At 40.5% G+C, this 17097-nt stretch overlaps 1 pseudogene and 1 gene segment (V, D, J or C); both read right to left on the bottom strand.

Annotated features, from left to right (window-relative positions):
• Nucleotides 1–6507: 6507 nt before the first annotated feature.
• On the bottom strand, nt 6508–7321 carry LOC112587976 (annotated as a pseudogene).
• A 7977-nt stretch (nt 7322–15298) lies between these two features.
• Nucleotides 15299–15915, bottom strand: LOC102391526. The segment is given in 2 exon segments: nt 15299–15705; nt 15827–15915. Coding segments are annotated over 2 exon segments (453 nt in total).
• Between the last annotated feature and the right edge of the window lie 1182 nt (nt 15916–17097).

Genomic DNA, 17097 nt, shown 5'->3' with positions numbered 1-17097 from the left:
TCACTATAATTTTTCACTACAACATCTGTTCACTTATCTAACTTGGGACCTAATAGTAGGAGAAAAGATAATCTCCCTTTGCAGAAGGCTAGGATGAATCTCGCAGACATGGCGTCCTGTCACAGTGGTCCCTTTCTCTTCTCTATTTGTTCTGACAGCCCAGGTCTGTTCAGAGAGGGCAAATAGATGGTAGATTTTGGTCATCGGGTTATCAAACCTTTGAATTTATATTGTTCCCATTAATTCAATTGGAGCCCTCTCAGTCAGGTCTGACTGTTTGTGACCCCAGACTTGCCAGGCTCTTCTGCCCATGGCATTCTCTAGGCAAGAATACTGGAGTGGGTAGCCATTCCCTTCTCCAGTGAATCTTTCCAACCCCAGGACTGAACCCAAGTCTCCAGCAATGTAGGCAGATTCTTGACCATCTGAGCCACCAGGGAAGCCCAAAAAAGCCACAAAAAGCCTCTATATTCTGTGCACCTAGTTCTAAGGGAGTATACCACAAGAGACCTCCATAAGACAGTTGATCATAAGACCACTACTGATCATAATATTTGTGTAAGAATGTAAAAGGAAAGCCATGCCTAAGGATATTACTAAACAACATGGTGTCAACTACAAACTGGCACTTGCCAAGAGTATTTGCCAGCCACTGACCAACAGCAAGGGCATCTGTCTTCTGCCTCTGCAGAGACTGAACCCTGCGCTGCTGCAGCTGCTAACCTTCAACGCCCGATGAGGGGAGTAGAGGGTGGAAAGTGAGGCACTCTGTGCTCCAGGGAAACTGGTGAAACAGGTCTTTACGTGGTTAGATATTTTCAGGAACTGATTTCATGATCCCAATCCTTGCATCTCTTCATATCTAGAAAAGCACTAAATCCCTTCATGATGATGTCAGCTCCTTGTGACGCAGAAAATCTTTTGTAAAGTAAGCACTTGATTGCATTAAATTCCCCCTTCACCAAAATCTTAAATATTGACTTTCCCCCGCTACCTCTTTGGAGCAGTCTCTCAGAGCTATCTGAGCTTCGGTCTCCCCGGCTGCAGTCCTCATTTTGCCCCAAGTAAAACTTAGCTCTCACATTGTGCATCTTTTTAGTCGACAATGGCAAACAGCAGAGGGCTGTTACCTACAGTGGCCTACCCCTTAAATTTGAACTGAACTTACCTTCTTACCTCAAAGTAATCACAGCCTCAGCTAAACTGGTTGAAGTTTTTTCAGATCCTGCCCTGGAATCTCCATTAAATCTGATAGTACCACACATAGCACAAATTGTTCTCCAACCTAAAACACCCAACCTTTTTCTACCAATCAGTTGACTAATATAAAATATTAATTTTCCCCCAGGTTATTCAACTTTGTTACTCTTCTCAGTGAAAGGTTCTCCTGATAGCACCTCTGCTATTCAAAACACCTTCATGTCCTGACAGATTTTTTTAACAGTCTCACACCAAATGTGAATTAATGTGTTTTAAAATAATCTTATCTTAAATATTGAAAAGAAACAATGCCAGGCTGTCTATGCAATAACTATTCTAAACTCCTTTTTAAACCAATCATTAACAAAAATGAAATTAATGAAGTAGCTGAACTTGTGGATCTATCTTGGATACATTAAATTGCAAAAAGTATACTTACAGTGGTAGTTATAGGTTTTTAACACAATTCACATATCATGTATGCTTGTTAAAGTAAAAGTGAAAGTTGCTCATTATGTCTGACTCTTTGTGACCCCATGGACTATACAGCCCATGGAATTCTCCAGGCCACAATACTGGAGCGGGTAGCCTTTCCCTTCTCCAGTGGATCTTCTCAACCCAGGGATTGAATCTAGCTCTCCCACATTGCAGGCGGATTCTTCACCAGCTGAGCCACAAGCAAAGCCCAAGAATACTGCAGTGGGTAGCCTACCCTTTCTCCAGCAGATCTTCCCAACACAGGAATTGAACCAGGGTTTCCTGCATTGCAGGAGTCACCCTTTCTTATGTCTTTAACAAACATCTACTGATAATCAACTATGTGAATGGTGAATGCTCAATTCAACATATAATAGTAAGTGAAAAACATTATAAGCCTATTGTAACAATAATTTATTAAAAAGATAAGCTGAATATTCACAATATTATGAGATTGCAGAATTATCAATATCATATTTATTGTATATCACACATTTCCCTATAATTGGCATGCAATATATAATCAGAAAAATAATAAGTGCTGTTATCAAAACACAGTATTAAAAAAAAACCACTCATAATAAGGATTGTGAATTGATACCAAGAGGTTATTTATAGAAAAGGAGTGTGAGTGGCAAATGTAAAGGCAATCTTACAATTTTGAAACAAAACAGTGCTAACTCCCTTCAAGAATTCAGTAAGCAGCAATCATCCATAAAATGTGTCATACTTTCTGGGTCATCTTGAACCTAACCTTCTTATTCTATGCTTGTCTAACACATCAGTTTCCACTTGCAGACACATAATATGACAAATGCTACTTTGAAGGCTGCACCAAGGGAAGGGGGCTGCCCCAGTCACAAGTATGAGTACAGGTAGCGGGCGCCTGGGAAGCACTGTGTCCTTGCTGCACAGAAGTAGACAGCTGAGTCTCCAGGTTGGATGGTTGCGATGTGCAGGGGGAGATGTTTGGCGGTCTTATTCAATAAAACAGTCAGTATCTGGTCTTTTTTTTTCACTCATATTTGAACGAATAGCTATAAGGAGCTGGGGACCTTTCCCAGGTTCTTGTTTATACCAAGGGAAGTAGTCTGAAGCTGTGTCTGTATAAGTGCAGGTGATAACAGAGCTGTTTCCCTCCTGGACACTCAGGGTGGAAGGACGCTGCTCCACCTCGTTTCCAAGGCTGACACCTATGGAGAAAGTAGAAGTCAGAGAAAGGAGAAAGGTTGTCAGATTATTAAGTTCCACAATTTACTTTCCCTTTTCTACAATAACTAGAAGAAACTTGAATAAAGTCAGTCTCAGTGTCTAACGAATATCTACTAATACACTCTGTTTCCCTTAAACCCTCAACTCACAGTCCAGCTGTAGCCATAAGAACGTGATTAAAGCTCCAATGGGTGTCTTCATTGTTTTTCCCATTTAGGATCAATTGTGGACCTGCAGTCTCCAACCAGGAGACCTGCTTCTGTTACCAAGGGATCCCTTCTTTTCTCTAGTGGTTTCTTTCATTGTCTACCCAGCCAATAAGAAAAAGGCTCTGCTTCTGCCCTAAGCCTATGCATTCAGAACCCACTCACATGAACCCTCCACATGTTCTGATCAGCAGAGGTGCACCACCATCTGGTGGTCACATCTCTAACTACTGAACTCTGGTTATATGTCCTTTTCATGGCTGTGCCTACGAGGAACATGCATAAAAACAGCGAAGGTCAAACAAATTATGTCTCAGATTGAAGTAATCTCAATTTAGTTCAGTTCAGTCGCTCAGTCATGTCCAACTCTTTGTGACCCCATGCCAGCCTCCGCATGCATGCCAGACCTCCCTGTCCATCACTGACTGCTGGAGTCCACCCAAACCCATGTCCATCGAGTCAGTGATGCCATCCAACCATTTCATCCTCTGTCATCCCCTTCTCCTCCTGCCCTCAATCTTTCCGAGCATCAGGGTCTTTTCAAATGAGTCAGCTCTTCACATCAGGTGGCCAAAGTACTGGAGTTTCAGCTTCAACATCAGTCCTTCCAATGAACAGGACTGATCCCAGAACTGATCTCCTTTAGGATGGACTGGTTGGATCTCCTTGCAGTCCAAGGGATTCTCAAGAGTCTTCTCCAACACCATAGTTCAAAAGCATCAATTCTTAAGTGCTCATGCACAGTAAGAATATAGAGATAGAGAATTTGACTGTTTATAAGCTGAAAAGAGGTAGATGCTGTTGCTCTTTATTCAATGATGGGCCTGATATATAGTTTTTAATTTATAAAAGCACCATGATTCACTCTCTTAAACAAACAAAACAAATATATGTGTGTGTGTGTGTATATATATATATATATATATATATATGAAATTATCAAGTTCACCCAATATACCATTTTCATTTGCCTGTTATGGAGGAAAACTCTCTCTAAAAGGAACCTGTAAGCCAAAGATGAGAGTAACAGAGAGCAGATCATTTTACATTTCAACTGCCTGTTATCTCAGACTGTCTCCCCTAAGCTGGTTTTTAGTGGCCCCTTGCTTTCTCAGAGAACTGACAGTAGAAACAGTTGAAATGTGTCCTAAAATGTAATTACTAAACAGCAGAGAGATAAGTTTTGTAGTTTGCATTAGACAGCTTTTCTTTGCTCAGCAACAAGGGTCTGGAAGAAGGAGATAGGAAAAGAACATTAAGGGGGAGGTGAGGATATCCAGTTTATCCTCAACTTTCTACTGCTAGCTCATTTGATCTATTTTTTAATTATATAATTTTTCATTCTGTCATCTTGGATCGAGTTCTTGTTTTGTAAAATGAGGTTGAATTAAATCCTGTTTATGGGTTCATCTAGCTCTAAATTCTTTTATACTATTTTTAAATTTATTTATTTATTATATATATATTTTTTACTTTACAATATTGTATCGGTTTTGCCATACATCAACATGCATCCGCCATGGGTTAGCAGAACAAATCTTTATTGAGGCCTGCTTATATACAATGTAAAGTGATGAGAGAGAGTGGGGAGAAACCCCTTGCACTCTGAAACCCAACACTATTTTCGCATCCCCTGCAGTCTTTGGGGGCTGAAGTTGCCACGAATTAACCCTAGGGCCTCTTCTGAAACAGAGGCAGGGTCCTTGGAATGAATCCCTATCTGTGATTTCATTTCTCCTATAAGACAAAGGAAAATATAAATCCATAGTAAAATGGCATAAAGTGGGACGTGGCTCACTGAATGTAAGCCTCATCACAGACACTGAGGTCAAAGGGGCTTTGTGACTGAACTGGTAGAAGATGTTCTTTTGGTGATTCATTCTATAAGTCTTATTTCATCTTGTAGGAATAAAAGAAAAAACATCTGCGCGAGTGGAGGACCTGGAGGAAGTAGATGAGTTGCCAACAGGTAAAGCAAGAGGCTCTTTCTAAAGCAACCAAATTGCTTTCTGGCGTCTGTCTTTCTCCTATTTTTAGAACCAGTGCAAAATGAAAATTTGGAATCTTCTTTACAAGAAGCAGGGTAAAGTTTCATTAGGTAATGTTTCTAATGGGCTTCCCTGGTGGCTCAAATGGTAAAGAATTTGCCTGCAATACGGGAGACCTGAGTTCGATCCCTGGGTCCATCCCTGGGTCCAATCCCTGGGTTAGGAAGATCCCTTGGAGTAGGAAATGGCAACCCACTCCAGTATTCTTGCCTGGAGAACTCCGTGGAAAGAGAAGACTGGCAGGCTACAGTCCATGGGGTCACATAGAGTAGGACAGGATGGATCGACTAACACTTTCACTTTCAACGTTTCTAGTGGCACCATTTTTCTAAAATGCTTTAACTCTTCATACAAATTAGTTTCATGTATCTGAATCTAATTTGTTGAGACTTTTGATCATTTTAGGTTCACAGAAAAATTAAAGAGAAGATGCAGAGGTTTCCAATATACCTCCCACTCCCACATTTGCATAACCTCTCTTCTTGTCAACTTCCACATGAGATGGGTCTATTTCTCACAACTGATGAGCCCATATTAACACATTATAATCGCCCAAAGTCTATAGTTTACCAGGATTCACTCTTGGTGTTGTGCATTCTATGGGTTTAACAAAGGTATAGTGACATGTGTTCACCATTATAGTATCACGGAGAGTAGTTTCACTCCTAAAAATCCTTTGTGCTCTGCCCATTCATCCTTCCACTCCCCTCAATCCTTGCAATCACTGGTTTTCACTCTCTATAATTTTGCCTTTCCCAGAATGTCATTTAGTTGGAATCATATAGTAGGCAGCCTTTTAGATTGACTTATTTCACTTAGTATCATGCATTTAAGTTTCCTCTGTATTTTTATGGCTTGACAGCCCATTTCTTTTTAACACTGAATAATATTCCATTGTTTGGATGTACCACAATTTACTTATGCATCCTCTTGTTGAAGGACATCTTGGTTAGTCCCAAATTTTGGTAATTATGAATAAAGCTGCTATAAACTCCCATGCTTCCTCTTAGCTTGTGGCAACTGCCATCAGTGTTTGGTGCTCCTTGGCTTTCAGACACATCACTCCAGTCTCTGCCTTGTCTTCACATAAAAAATTATTTTTCTCATATTTGTTATTACCAGGACTCAAAAATCTGAATACAAATTTTAAAAGCATTACACACATTTAATTCCCTTTTCACTTTGGAGGAACACACACGTGCAGTTAACCAAAAAATTGAGTCATGTCTTTCTATTTGTTGATCACCATATATTTTTCCAAGCATTTTCCATCAAATAAATTTATATGTAGCTTACATTTTATCTGTCAGGAGCACTAGATTGTTTTAACAGGACATTGAATATTGGCATCTACATCAGTTATGACAATGGCTCCATATTAGAGCTTTGTATCCACAAGAGATTTCTGGGAAGAAGAAGGGCAAAAAAAAAAAAAAAAAAAGTGAAATGACAGTCCTAAAGGATCTGATCTTCAGAGGAAAAAATGCTGAATTATGAATCTGGAAACCCAAAGATGTAACAAGGGTACTTGGATGCTGTAGTACTGTGGAGGGCTGGGGCTGAGGCAGCTGCAGTTTGGGTACAGGCTGCAGGCCGCCTGGGAGCACTGTGCCTGCACCGCACAGAGGTAGGTGGCTGCGTCTTCCAGCTGGGAGGCTGTGATGTGTAGGGTGCTATACCGCTCCTTAGAATTCACTGTGGAACTCAGCCTTTCATTCTGCTTCGTCCCTGAAGCTATGAAAAATAGCCTGGTGAGGCTGCCTCCGGGATTCTGCTGGAACCACTGCACATTGTTCACCGTCTCAGAAAAATTGCACCTCAGAGTAGAGTTGGCTCCCTCCTGGAGGCTCAAGACTGAAGGACTCTGCTCCACCTTCACTCCCCTCACCCCTGCTTGGAAAGAGAAAAACAAACACATATGATGTCACTGAGGAGCCACAGATGGGGTTTCCAGGCCAGGAAACTATCTCAGGAAACACCTGAGGATGTAGGACCATCTAGGAGCTCCAGGTCAGCTTTCCCCCCCTCCCTCCCACTGACAGCTGTGGACACTCCCCAGTTCCCTATCTGGGATGACCCCGACTCACAGCAAATCTGGACCCACAGAAACCCCAGCAGGGCTCCCCATTTTCTCTTCATGATCCCTTGCCCAGTTACTGAGGTGCCTTTGCCCCTACCCTGAAGAATATAGAGTCTTGGGGCCAGAGAAATTTTGTTCTTACTGTCAGTATGTTCCAGCCGAATCACTGAGTACCAATCACATCTGAGGTGAGTCAACTCACTTAACAGGAAACTCCACCCACAGTGGCCTAGTGAGACTGCAGTAAGGTCAGCAATTTCTCCAAAATTGAGGTTTGGAGGGACAGAGCAGAGAGGTAAAAGCAATATTTCCTATATGTGAAGTCGTAAAGAATTTTTTTTCTTAGAAGACTATATGTAAGAGAAGATTGTGGGATAGTGTGTAAGGAAAGGTAGATGATATTTCTAGAAGAATTGTGTCAGGATGGATTACGTAGAACCTTGAGGAATTATAGGGAAGGATGACTCATTTTTCAAATTGCATAGTTTGGCAGAGATTTTGATAATTCGGTTATGTGAAAATTCTGGTCAAGGAAAACTATCTGATACATGCATTGTTTATTGCAGAAGTAAATACAATTTCTTGAAATCATTTAGAAACAAAGATATATAGTTGGCCTTTGCACAGAAATGATTCCAATAAGAATTTGGTTGTTGAAAACCAGGACATGCGTATAATGTTCACTCTTCCTTAATTTCCACCTCTCCCTTCCTACTGTTCAACTCTTGGATGCCCTGTTGACCCATAGCTAATTCTGATCTGGCCACACTTTTTTGCTCAAATTCAATATTGTTTTTCTCCTTTCCTTCTATTTTTGTTCCTTATTTTTTCCTCTTTCTATTCTTGTTCTTTCTACTCTAGAGGAAATATATGAAAAGGTAGGAGGTCTGGGGTATTGGAGTAATTTCTGGGTCAGTGGGTTTGCGGAATTCAGAGATAAAAATTTAAAAAATGAATCCAGGTAATGCAGATGATTTCTGTTGAGCTTCCATGCTCTCAGAGCTCAGTAGTATCCCTATTTCTCTACCTCTGCTCAGAGAATCATCCTCACTATGGATTTACAGAAGTAAGGGCTACAGCTTTCCAAACCTTATATATAATGACAAAGCTGAAATCTGAGATGAACTTTACACAAACACTGTTCCCCTCTCTACACCTTTGCTGTCTATAATTTGACTGTTCCCCATGCTCTCTGGGCTCCTCTCTTAACTGTTTCATCTTTGTTTGTTTGTTTGTTTTTTTTTTTTTTTATTTTTAAACTTTACAATATTGTATTAGTTTTGCCAAATATTGAAATGGATCCACCACAGGTATACCTGTGTTCCCCATCCTGAACCCTCTTCCCTCCTCCCTCCCCATACCCTCCCTCTGGGTCATCCCAGTGCACCAGCCCCAAGCATCCAGTATCGTGCATTGAACCTGGACTGGTGATTCGTTTCATACATGATATTATACATGTTTCAATGCCATTCTCCCAAATCTCCCCACCCTCTCCCTCTCCCACAGAGTCCATAAGACTGATCTATACTTCAGTGTCTCTTTTGCTGTCTCGTACACAGGGTTGCTGTTACCATCTTTCTAAATTCCATATATATGCGTTAGTATACTGTATTGGTGTTTTTCTTTCTGGCTTACTTCACTCTGTATAATAGGCTCCAGTTTCATCCACCTCATTAGAACTGATTCAAATGTATTCTTTTTAATGGCTGAGTAATACTCCACTGTGTATATGTACCACAGCTTTCTTATCCATTCATCTGCTGATAGACATTTAGGTTGCTTCCATGTCCTGGCTATTATAAACAGTGCTGCGATGAACATTGGGGTACATGTGTCTCTTTCCCTTCTGGTTTCCTCAGTGTGTATGCCCAGCAGTGAGATTGCTGGATCATAAGGCAGTTCTATTTCCAGTTTTTTAAGGAATCTCCACACTGTTCTCCATAGTGGCTGTACTAGTTTGCATTCCCACCAACAGTGTAAGAGGGTTCCCTTTTCTCCACACCCTCGCCAGCATTTATTGCTTGTAGACTTTTGGATCGCAGACATTCTGAATGGCGTGAAATGGTACCTCATAGTGGTTTTGATTTGCATTTCTCTGATAATGAGTGATGTTGAGCATCTTTTCATGTGTTTATTAGCCATCTGTATGTCTTCTTTGGAGAAATGTCTATTTAGTTCTTCGGCCCATTTTTTGATTGGGTCATTTATTTTTCTGGAGTTGAGAGGTATGAGTTGCTTGTATATTTTTGAGATTAGTTGTTTGTCATTTGCTTCATTTGCTATTATTTTCTCCCATTCTGAAAGCTGCCTTTTCACCTTGCTAATAGTTTCCTTTGTTGTGCAGAAGCTTTTAAGTTTAATTAGGTCCCATTTGTTTATTTTTGCTTTTATTTCCAATATTCTGGGAGGTGGGTCATAGAGGGTCCTGCTGTAATGTATGTCGGAAAGTGTTTTGCATATGTTCTCCTCTAGGAGTTTTATAGTTTCTGGTCTTACGTTGAGATCTTTAATCCATTCTGAGTTTATTTTTGTGTATGGTGTTAGAAAGTGTTCCAGTTTCATTCTTTTACAAGTGGTTGACCAGTTTTCCCAGCACCACTTGTTAAAGAGATTGTCTTTAATCCATTGTATATTCTTACCTCCTTTGTCAAAGATAAGGTGTCCATATGTGCGTGGATTTATCTCTGGGCTTTCTATTTTGTTCCATTGATCAATATTTCTGTCTTTGTGCCAGTACCATACTGTCTTGATAACAGTGGCTTTGTAATAGAGCCTGAAGTCAGGTAGGTTGATTCCTCCAGTTCCATTCTTCTTTCTCAAGATAGCTTTGGCTATTCGAGGTTTTTTGTATTTCCATACAAATTGTGAAATTATTTGTTCTAGCTCTGTGAAGAATACTGTTGGTAGCTTGATAGGGATTGCATTGAATCTATAAATTGCTTTGGTTAGTATATTCATTTTCACTATATTGATTCTTCCAATCCATGAACATGGTATATTTCTCCATCTGTTAGTGTCCTCTTTGATTTCTTTCACCAGTGTTTTATAGTTTTCTATATATAGGTCTTTAGTTTCTTTAGGTAGATATATTCCTAAGTATTTTATTCTTCCCGTTGCAATGGTGAATGGAATTGTTTCCTTAATTTCTCTTTCTGTTTTCTCATTATTAGTGTATAGGAATGCAAGGGATTTCTGTGTGTTGATTTTATATCCTACAACTTTACTATAATCATCATTCCAAGCATCTTTTCTGACCACAATGCAGTAAGATTAGATCTCAATTACAGGAGAAAAGTATTAAAAATTCCAACATATGGAGGCTGAACAACACGCTGCTGAATAACCAACATATCACAGAGGAAATCAAAAAAGAAATCAAAATTTGCATAGAAACTAATGAAAATGAAAACACAACAACCCAAAACCTATGGGACACTTTAAAAGCAGTCCTAAGAGGAAACTTCATAGCAATACAGGCACACCTCAAGAAACAAGAAAAAAGTCAAATAAATAACCTAACTCTACACCTAAAGCAACTAGAAAAGGAAGAAATGAAGAACCCCAGCGTTAGTAGAAGGAAAGAAATCTTAAAAATTAGGGCAGAAATAAATGCAAAAGAAACAAAAGAGACCATAGCAAAAATCAACAAAGCCAAAAGCTGGTTCTTTGAAAGGATAAATAAAATTGACAAACCATTAGCCAGACTCATCAAGAAACAAAGGGAGAAAAATCAAATCCATAAAATTAGAAATGAAAATGGAGAGATCACAACAGACAACACAGAAATACAAAGGATCATAAGAGACTACTATCAACAATTATATGCCAATAAAATGGACAACGTGGAAGAAATGGACAAATTCTTAGAAAAGTACAACTTTCCAAAACTGGACCAGGAAGAAATAGAAAATCTTAACAGACCCATCTCAAGCACGGAAATCGAAACTGTAATCAAAAATCTTCCAGCAAACAAAAGCCCAGGTCCAGACGGCTTCACAGCTGAATTCTACCAAAAATTTAGAGAAGAGCTAACACCTATCCTGCTCAAACTCTTCCAGAAAATTGCAGAGGAAGGTAAACTTCCAAATTCATTCTATGAGGCCACCATCACCCTAATACCAAAACCTGACAAAGATCCCACAAAAAAAGAAAACTACAGGCCAATATCACTGATGAACATAGATGCAAAAATCCTTAACAAAATTCTAGCAATCAGAATCCAACAACACATTAAAAAGATCATACACCATGACCAAGTGGGCTTTATCCCAGGGATGCAAGGATTCTTCAATATCTGCAAATCAATCAATGTAATACACCAGATTAACAAATTGAAAAATAAAAACCATATGATTATCTCAATAGATGCAGAGAAAGCCTTTGACAAAATTCAACATCCATTTATGATAAAAAAAACTCTCCAGAAAGCAGGAATAGAAGGAACATACCTCAACATAATAAAAGCTATATATGACAAACCCACAGCAAACATTATCCTCAATGGTGAAAAATTGAAATCATTTCCTCTAAAGTCAGGAACAAGACAAGGGTGCCCACTTTCACCGTTACTATTCAACATAGTTTTGGAAGTTTTGGCCACAGCAATCAGAGCAGAAAAAAAAAAATAAAAGGAATCCAAATTGGAAAAGAAGAAGTAAAACTCTCACTATTTGCAGATGACACGATCCTCTACATAGAAAACCTTACAGACTGTTTCATCTTTGGAATCATCAGAAAAGGTCTTCATATCCGGTAAAGCCTACAGTGCCCCCTAGTGGACTGAAACCATCAACAAAGACCCCTTCAGACCAACAATTGCAGCATCACTAATCCTCAGTCCCATTCACTGCATGCTTCCTGATGAAGAAAGTAGTCAGAAAAAAACAGTCACTGCCTAGATTGAATGGAAGCTAAAAGTAAACTCTTACTCTTAAAATGTCATTTGATGGAAATTTATGTCTTAAAAAAATTGACAAATTTCATCTTGTGCTTTTTTTTCATTTCTTTAGTTCAAAATAAATCCTTATTTATAAAAGTTGTGCTATAAATATGGTAATTTATTAAAAAGAACAAAATTTTGCCATTTGCAGCAACGGGGATGGACTTGGAGGGCATTATGCTAAGTGAAATATGTCAGAGAAAGACAAATACTGTATGATATCATTTGTGTATAGAATCTAACAAACACAATAAAGTAGTGAATATAACAATAAAAGCAGACTCACAGAGAACAAACTGGTGGTTATTAGTGGGGTCAGGGCCAGTAGAGGGGTGTGGGTGTGGGAGATGCAAACAATTGGGTATAAGGTCGGCTTAAGGATGTATTGTTACAACACGGAGAATATAGCCAATATTTTGTAATAACTGTAAATGGAAAGTAACCTTTAAAATTGTTACATAGCCATTGTTATGGCTACAGTCCACAGGGTCACAAAGAACCAGACAGGACTGAAGCGACTGAGCACACACATGCACAAGAGAAAGAAACCAATCTGAAAAAGCTACATATCATATGATTCCAACTATATGATATTCTGGACGAAGCAAAACTATGGAGACAGTAAAAAGATCAGTGTTTGCAAGGGGTTATAGGAAAGAAGGGAAAAAATTTACACTTAAAATTTACACTTAAAAGAACACTTTTAAGAAAAGAAAGCCTAACCAATGAGTAAAAGTCAAAAAGTTTAATAGTAAAGTTTAACAAACTTGGGTAGCTCAGCTGGTAAAGATTCCGCCTGCAACGCAGGAGACCCCAGTTTGATTCCTCAGTCTGGAAGTTCCCCTCGAGAAAGGACAGGCTACCCACTCCAGTATTATTGGTCTTCCCTGGTGGCTTATACAGTAAAGAATCTACCCGATCTGGGTTCGATTCCTGGGTTGGGAAGGTCCCCTGGAGAAGGAAATGTCAACCCACTTCAGTATTCTTGCCTGGAGAATCCCATGGACAGAGGAGCCTGAGACAGAGGAGTCCATGGGGTTGCGAACAGTCGGACACAGCTGAAGTGACTAAGCACAGCACAGCACATACAAAGTTTGGGGAATTTTTTGTGTTGTTCTCAGTTCATTAAAGACTAACTTTCACTTTTATGCTGAGTTTAGAAAGTCATCATTGCTTGTCATAAAGAATTGTGGAGAGCACGGCTATTCTTTGCTTACAAGTGACCTCACTCAGGCCTCCTGTTTTAGTGCTCTCCAAAACCCTCAACACTCACACACGTGCACTTATGAGGGCAACACCATCTGTCTCAATTATTCAGAGATGATTGGTGCCTTGTTTTCTTAACCTTTGCACAGGTGTTCAGCACGCATTGTGATGCATCTCACACGAGGTCTAGGTTCCTTCTTCAACTATTCTACAAGTCTTCGTTCTTCCTTATACTTCTCATCCTCTGAAATTTGTTGATAGCACTCTGCGCTGCTAACTCCTTTTCTGTTGCCTATATTTTCAGGTTTATACCCTTTCTAATTTCTTTTCTATCTTTTAAATAGAGTTCCAGGGAGATAAAGAGATGAGTGTGAATAAAATCCTTTCCTCTCTTTCCACTGTTGCATTATATATGAGATTCTGTTCCTCTTCCTTTCATCCTATCTTTCTCTATTAAGAATGATAATTTTTGGAGGCTGTGGCTCTCCTATCACCCCTCAAGCCATGCTCTGTCAGGAAGACATTGTGCAGACCACACCTCAACTGGCACACTTTGCTTCTATGAAAATATAGTAAGGCATAGTAATACCCACCTGGGTGACTTGGAACAACTTGTGGAAGCAAGACTTTGCAACAATATGCAAAACACCACTTCATTGCTTATGTGGTTTTACCTTGAAATTACTTTGACCCTGGAAAAGGAACTATTGGTGTCAGAGAATTTTCATTTTCACTAATAAGTTGGGTATGGGGAATATTGCAAGAAAGTTCCAGAAAACCATCTATTTCTGCTTTATTGACTATGCCAAAGCCTTTGACTGTGTGGATCACAATAAACTGTGGAAAATTGTGAAAGAGATGGGAATACCAGACCACCTGACTTGCCTCTTGAGAAACCTATGTGCAGGTCAGGAAGCAACAGTTAGAACTGGACATGGAACAACAGACTGGTTCCAAATAGGAAAAGGAGTATGTCAAGGCTGTATATTGTTACCCTGCTTATTTAACTTCTATGCAGAGTACATCTTGAGAAACACTGGGCTGGAAGAAGCACAAGGTGGAATCAAGATCATTGGGAGAAATATCAATAACCTCAGATATGCAGATGACACCACTCTTCTGGCAGAAAGTGAAGAGGAACTAAACAGCCTCTTGATGAAAGTGAAAGTGGAGAGTGAAAAATTTGGCTTAAAGCTCAACATTCAGAAACTAAGATTATGGCATCTGGTTCCATCACTTCATGGCAAATAGATAGGGAAACAGTGGAAACAGTGTCAGACTTCATTTTGGGGGGCTCCAAAATCACTGCATATGGTGACTGCAGCCATGAAATTAAAAGACATTTACTCCTTGGAAGGAAAGTTATGACCAACCTAGATAGCATATTCAAAAGCAGAGACTTTTCTAACAAAGATCCTTCTAGTCAAAGCTATGGCTTTTCCGGTGGTCATGTATGGATGTGAGAGTTGGACTGTGAAGAAAGCTGAGCGCTGAAGAATTGATGCTTTTGAACTATGGTGTTGGAGAAGACTCTTGAGAGTCCCTTGGACTGCAAGGAGATCCAACTAATCCATTCTAAAGGAGATCAGTCCTGGGTGTTCTTTGAAGGACTGATGCTAAAGCTGAAACTCCAGTACGTTGGCCACCTCATGCGAAGAGTTGACTCATTGGAAAAGACCCTGATGCTGGGAGGAACTGGGGGCAGGAGGAGAAGGGGACGATAGTGGCTGAGATGGCTGGATGGCATCACCGACTCGATGGGCATGAGTTTGAGTAAGCTCCCGGAGCTGATGATGAACAAGGAGGCCTGGCACATTGCGGTCTATGGGTTCGCAAAGGTCGGACATGACTGAACGACTTAACTGAACTGAACTGATGGGGAATATTCACTTCTTATTCTTATGCTTTAGCCATTTGTATGTTTTTTGCATCAACCAGAGACCAAGAGACAAACAACCATAGGCTCTGTTGGAGCCACAGTGGATCCAGGCCCCATTGCTGCTCTGAGTTTGTGCTCAGCTCCCCCTGCAGTTTCTGTCACTGTGTCACTCAGAGCACAGTAGTACACAGCCGAGTCTGACTCTTGGACTGAGGCTTTCTCCAAGTGGAAGGAGGTGGTTTCTGTATTGTATGTGGCTACAAAACCTTTGTTGGTTTCCTTGTCGTTGGCCTTCATGGCTTTCAGGAGGAGCTCTGGACCTTCTCCAGGATACTGGACATACCAGAAAAGAGTGGGGTACCCGGTGGCTGAATAAGTACAGTTCACAGTCAAGGTAGCCCCTTCCAAAAGGGTCACTTGGCCGTCCATCTGGCTCACTGAGTCTCCACGGGTTTGTCCTAGGGGAAAATAATAGTTCTCTGTGATCTTGGGCATAAAACTCTGGGATAAAATTACGCTTAAAGGTTTTGTTGACATAACAGAAGATAGAATCCAAATTTTTAGAGGGGTTTTGCTTACCGAGCAGAAAGAGTATCACAGTCACTAAGCCTGGAGAAGAGCTCATCTCTACAGTGTCTCCTGAATAACGTTCTTGACTCTTAACATGAAGAAATGTTGAAGTCACAGTAAAGTTTAGTTTCTGTGAGGTTTAGACACAGGGAAATGTGTCTGTGTTAGGAAACTGCACCCTCTGGTGGACAGGGACGGAAATGCGATGCATATATGAAAGAAAGTGAAAGTGAAGTCTCTCAGTCCTGTCCTACTCTTTGCGACCCTGTGAACTGTAGCCTACCAAGCTCCTCTGTCCATGGGATTCTCCAGGCAAGAATACTGGAGTGGGTTACCATTTCCTCCTCCAGGGGATCTTCGCGACCCAGGGATGGAATGCAGGTCTTCCGCATTGCAGGCTGATGCTTTACGCTCTGAGCCACCTGGCAGCTTGATGCATGTATGCTGGAAAGAAAGTGATGTCGCTCAGTCGTGTCCGACTCTGTGCGACCCCATGGACTGTCGCCTGCTAGGCTCCTCCATCCATGGGATTTTCTAGGCAAGAATACTGGAGTGTGTTGCCATTTCCTTCTCCAGGGGATCTTCCTGACCCAGGGATCGAACTTGGGTCTCCCACACTGCAGGCAGACTCTTTATCGACTGAGCCACCAAGGAAGCCCAAGTATCCTGGTCTCCTCCCTAAATTACAAAAACGTTATCGTTGACTTTATCCATGAAGCACATGTCAGTCTTTAGGTGGACCTTGGAAATCTGATCTGATAGACAGAGTGCCTGATGAACTATGGACAGAGGTTTGTGACATTGTACAGGAGACAGGAATCAAGACCATCCCCAAGAAAAAGAAATGCAAAAAAGCAAAATGGCTGTCTGAGGAGGCCTTACAAATAGCTGTGAAAAGAAGGGAAGTGAAAAGCAAAGGAGAAAAGGAAAGATATACCCATCTGAATGCAGAGTTCCAAAGAATAGCAACAAGAGACAAGAAAGCCTTCCTCAGTGATCAATGCAAAGAAATAGAGGAAAACAACAGAATGGGAAAGACTAGAGATCTCTTCAAGAAAATTAGAGATACCAAGGGAACATTTCATGCAAAGATGGGCTCAATAAAGGACAGAAATGGTAAGGAGCTAACAGAAACAGAAGACATTAAGAAGAGGTGGTAAGAATAAACAGAAGAAATGTACAAAAAAGTTCTTCATGACTCAGATAAGCACGATGGTGTGATCACTCACCTAGAACCAGACATCCTGGAATGTGAAGTCAAGTGGGCCTTAGGAAGCATC

Source organism: Bubalus bubalis, chromosome 11, assembly GCF_019923935.1.
Source record: "Bubalus bubalis isolate 160015118507 breed Murrah chromosome 11, NDDB_SH_1, whole genome shotgun sequence".
Lineage (NCBI taxonomy): Eukaryota > Metazoa > Chordata > Mammalia > Artiodactyla > Bovidae > Bubalus > Bubalus bubalis.
This window is presented reverse-complemented; position numbering and strand designations above follow the sequence as displayed.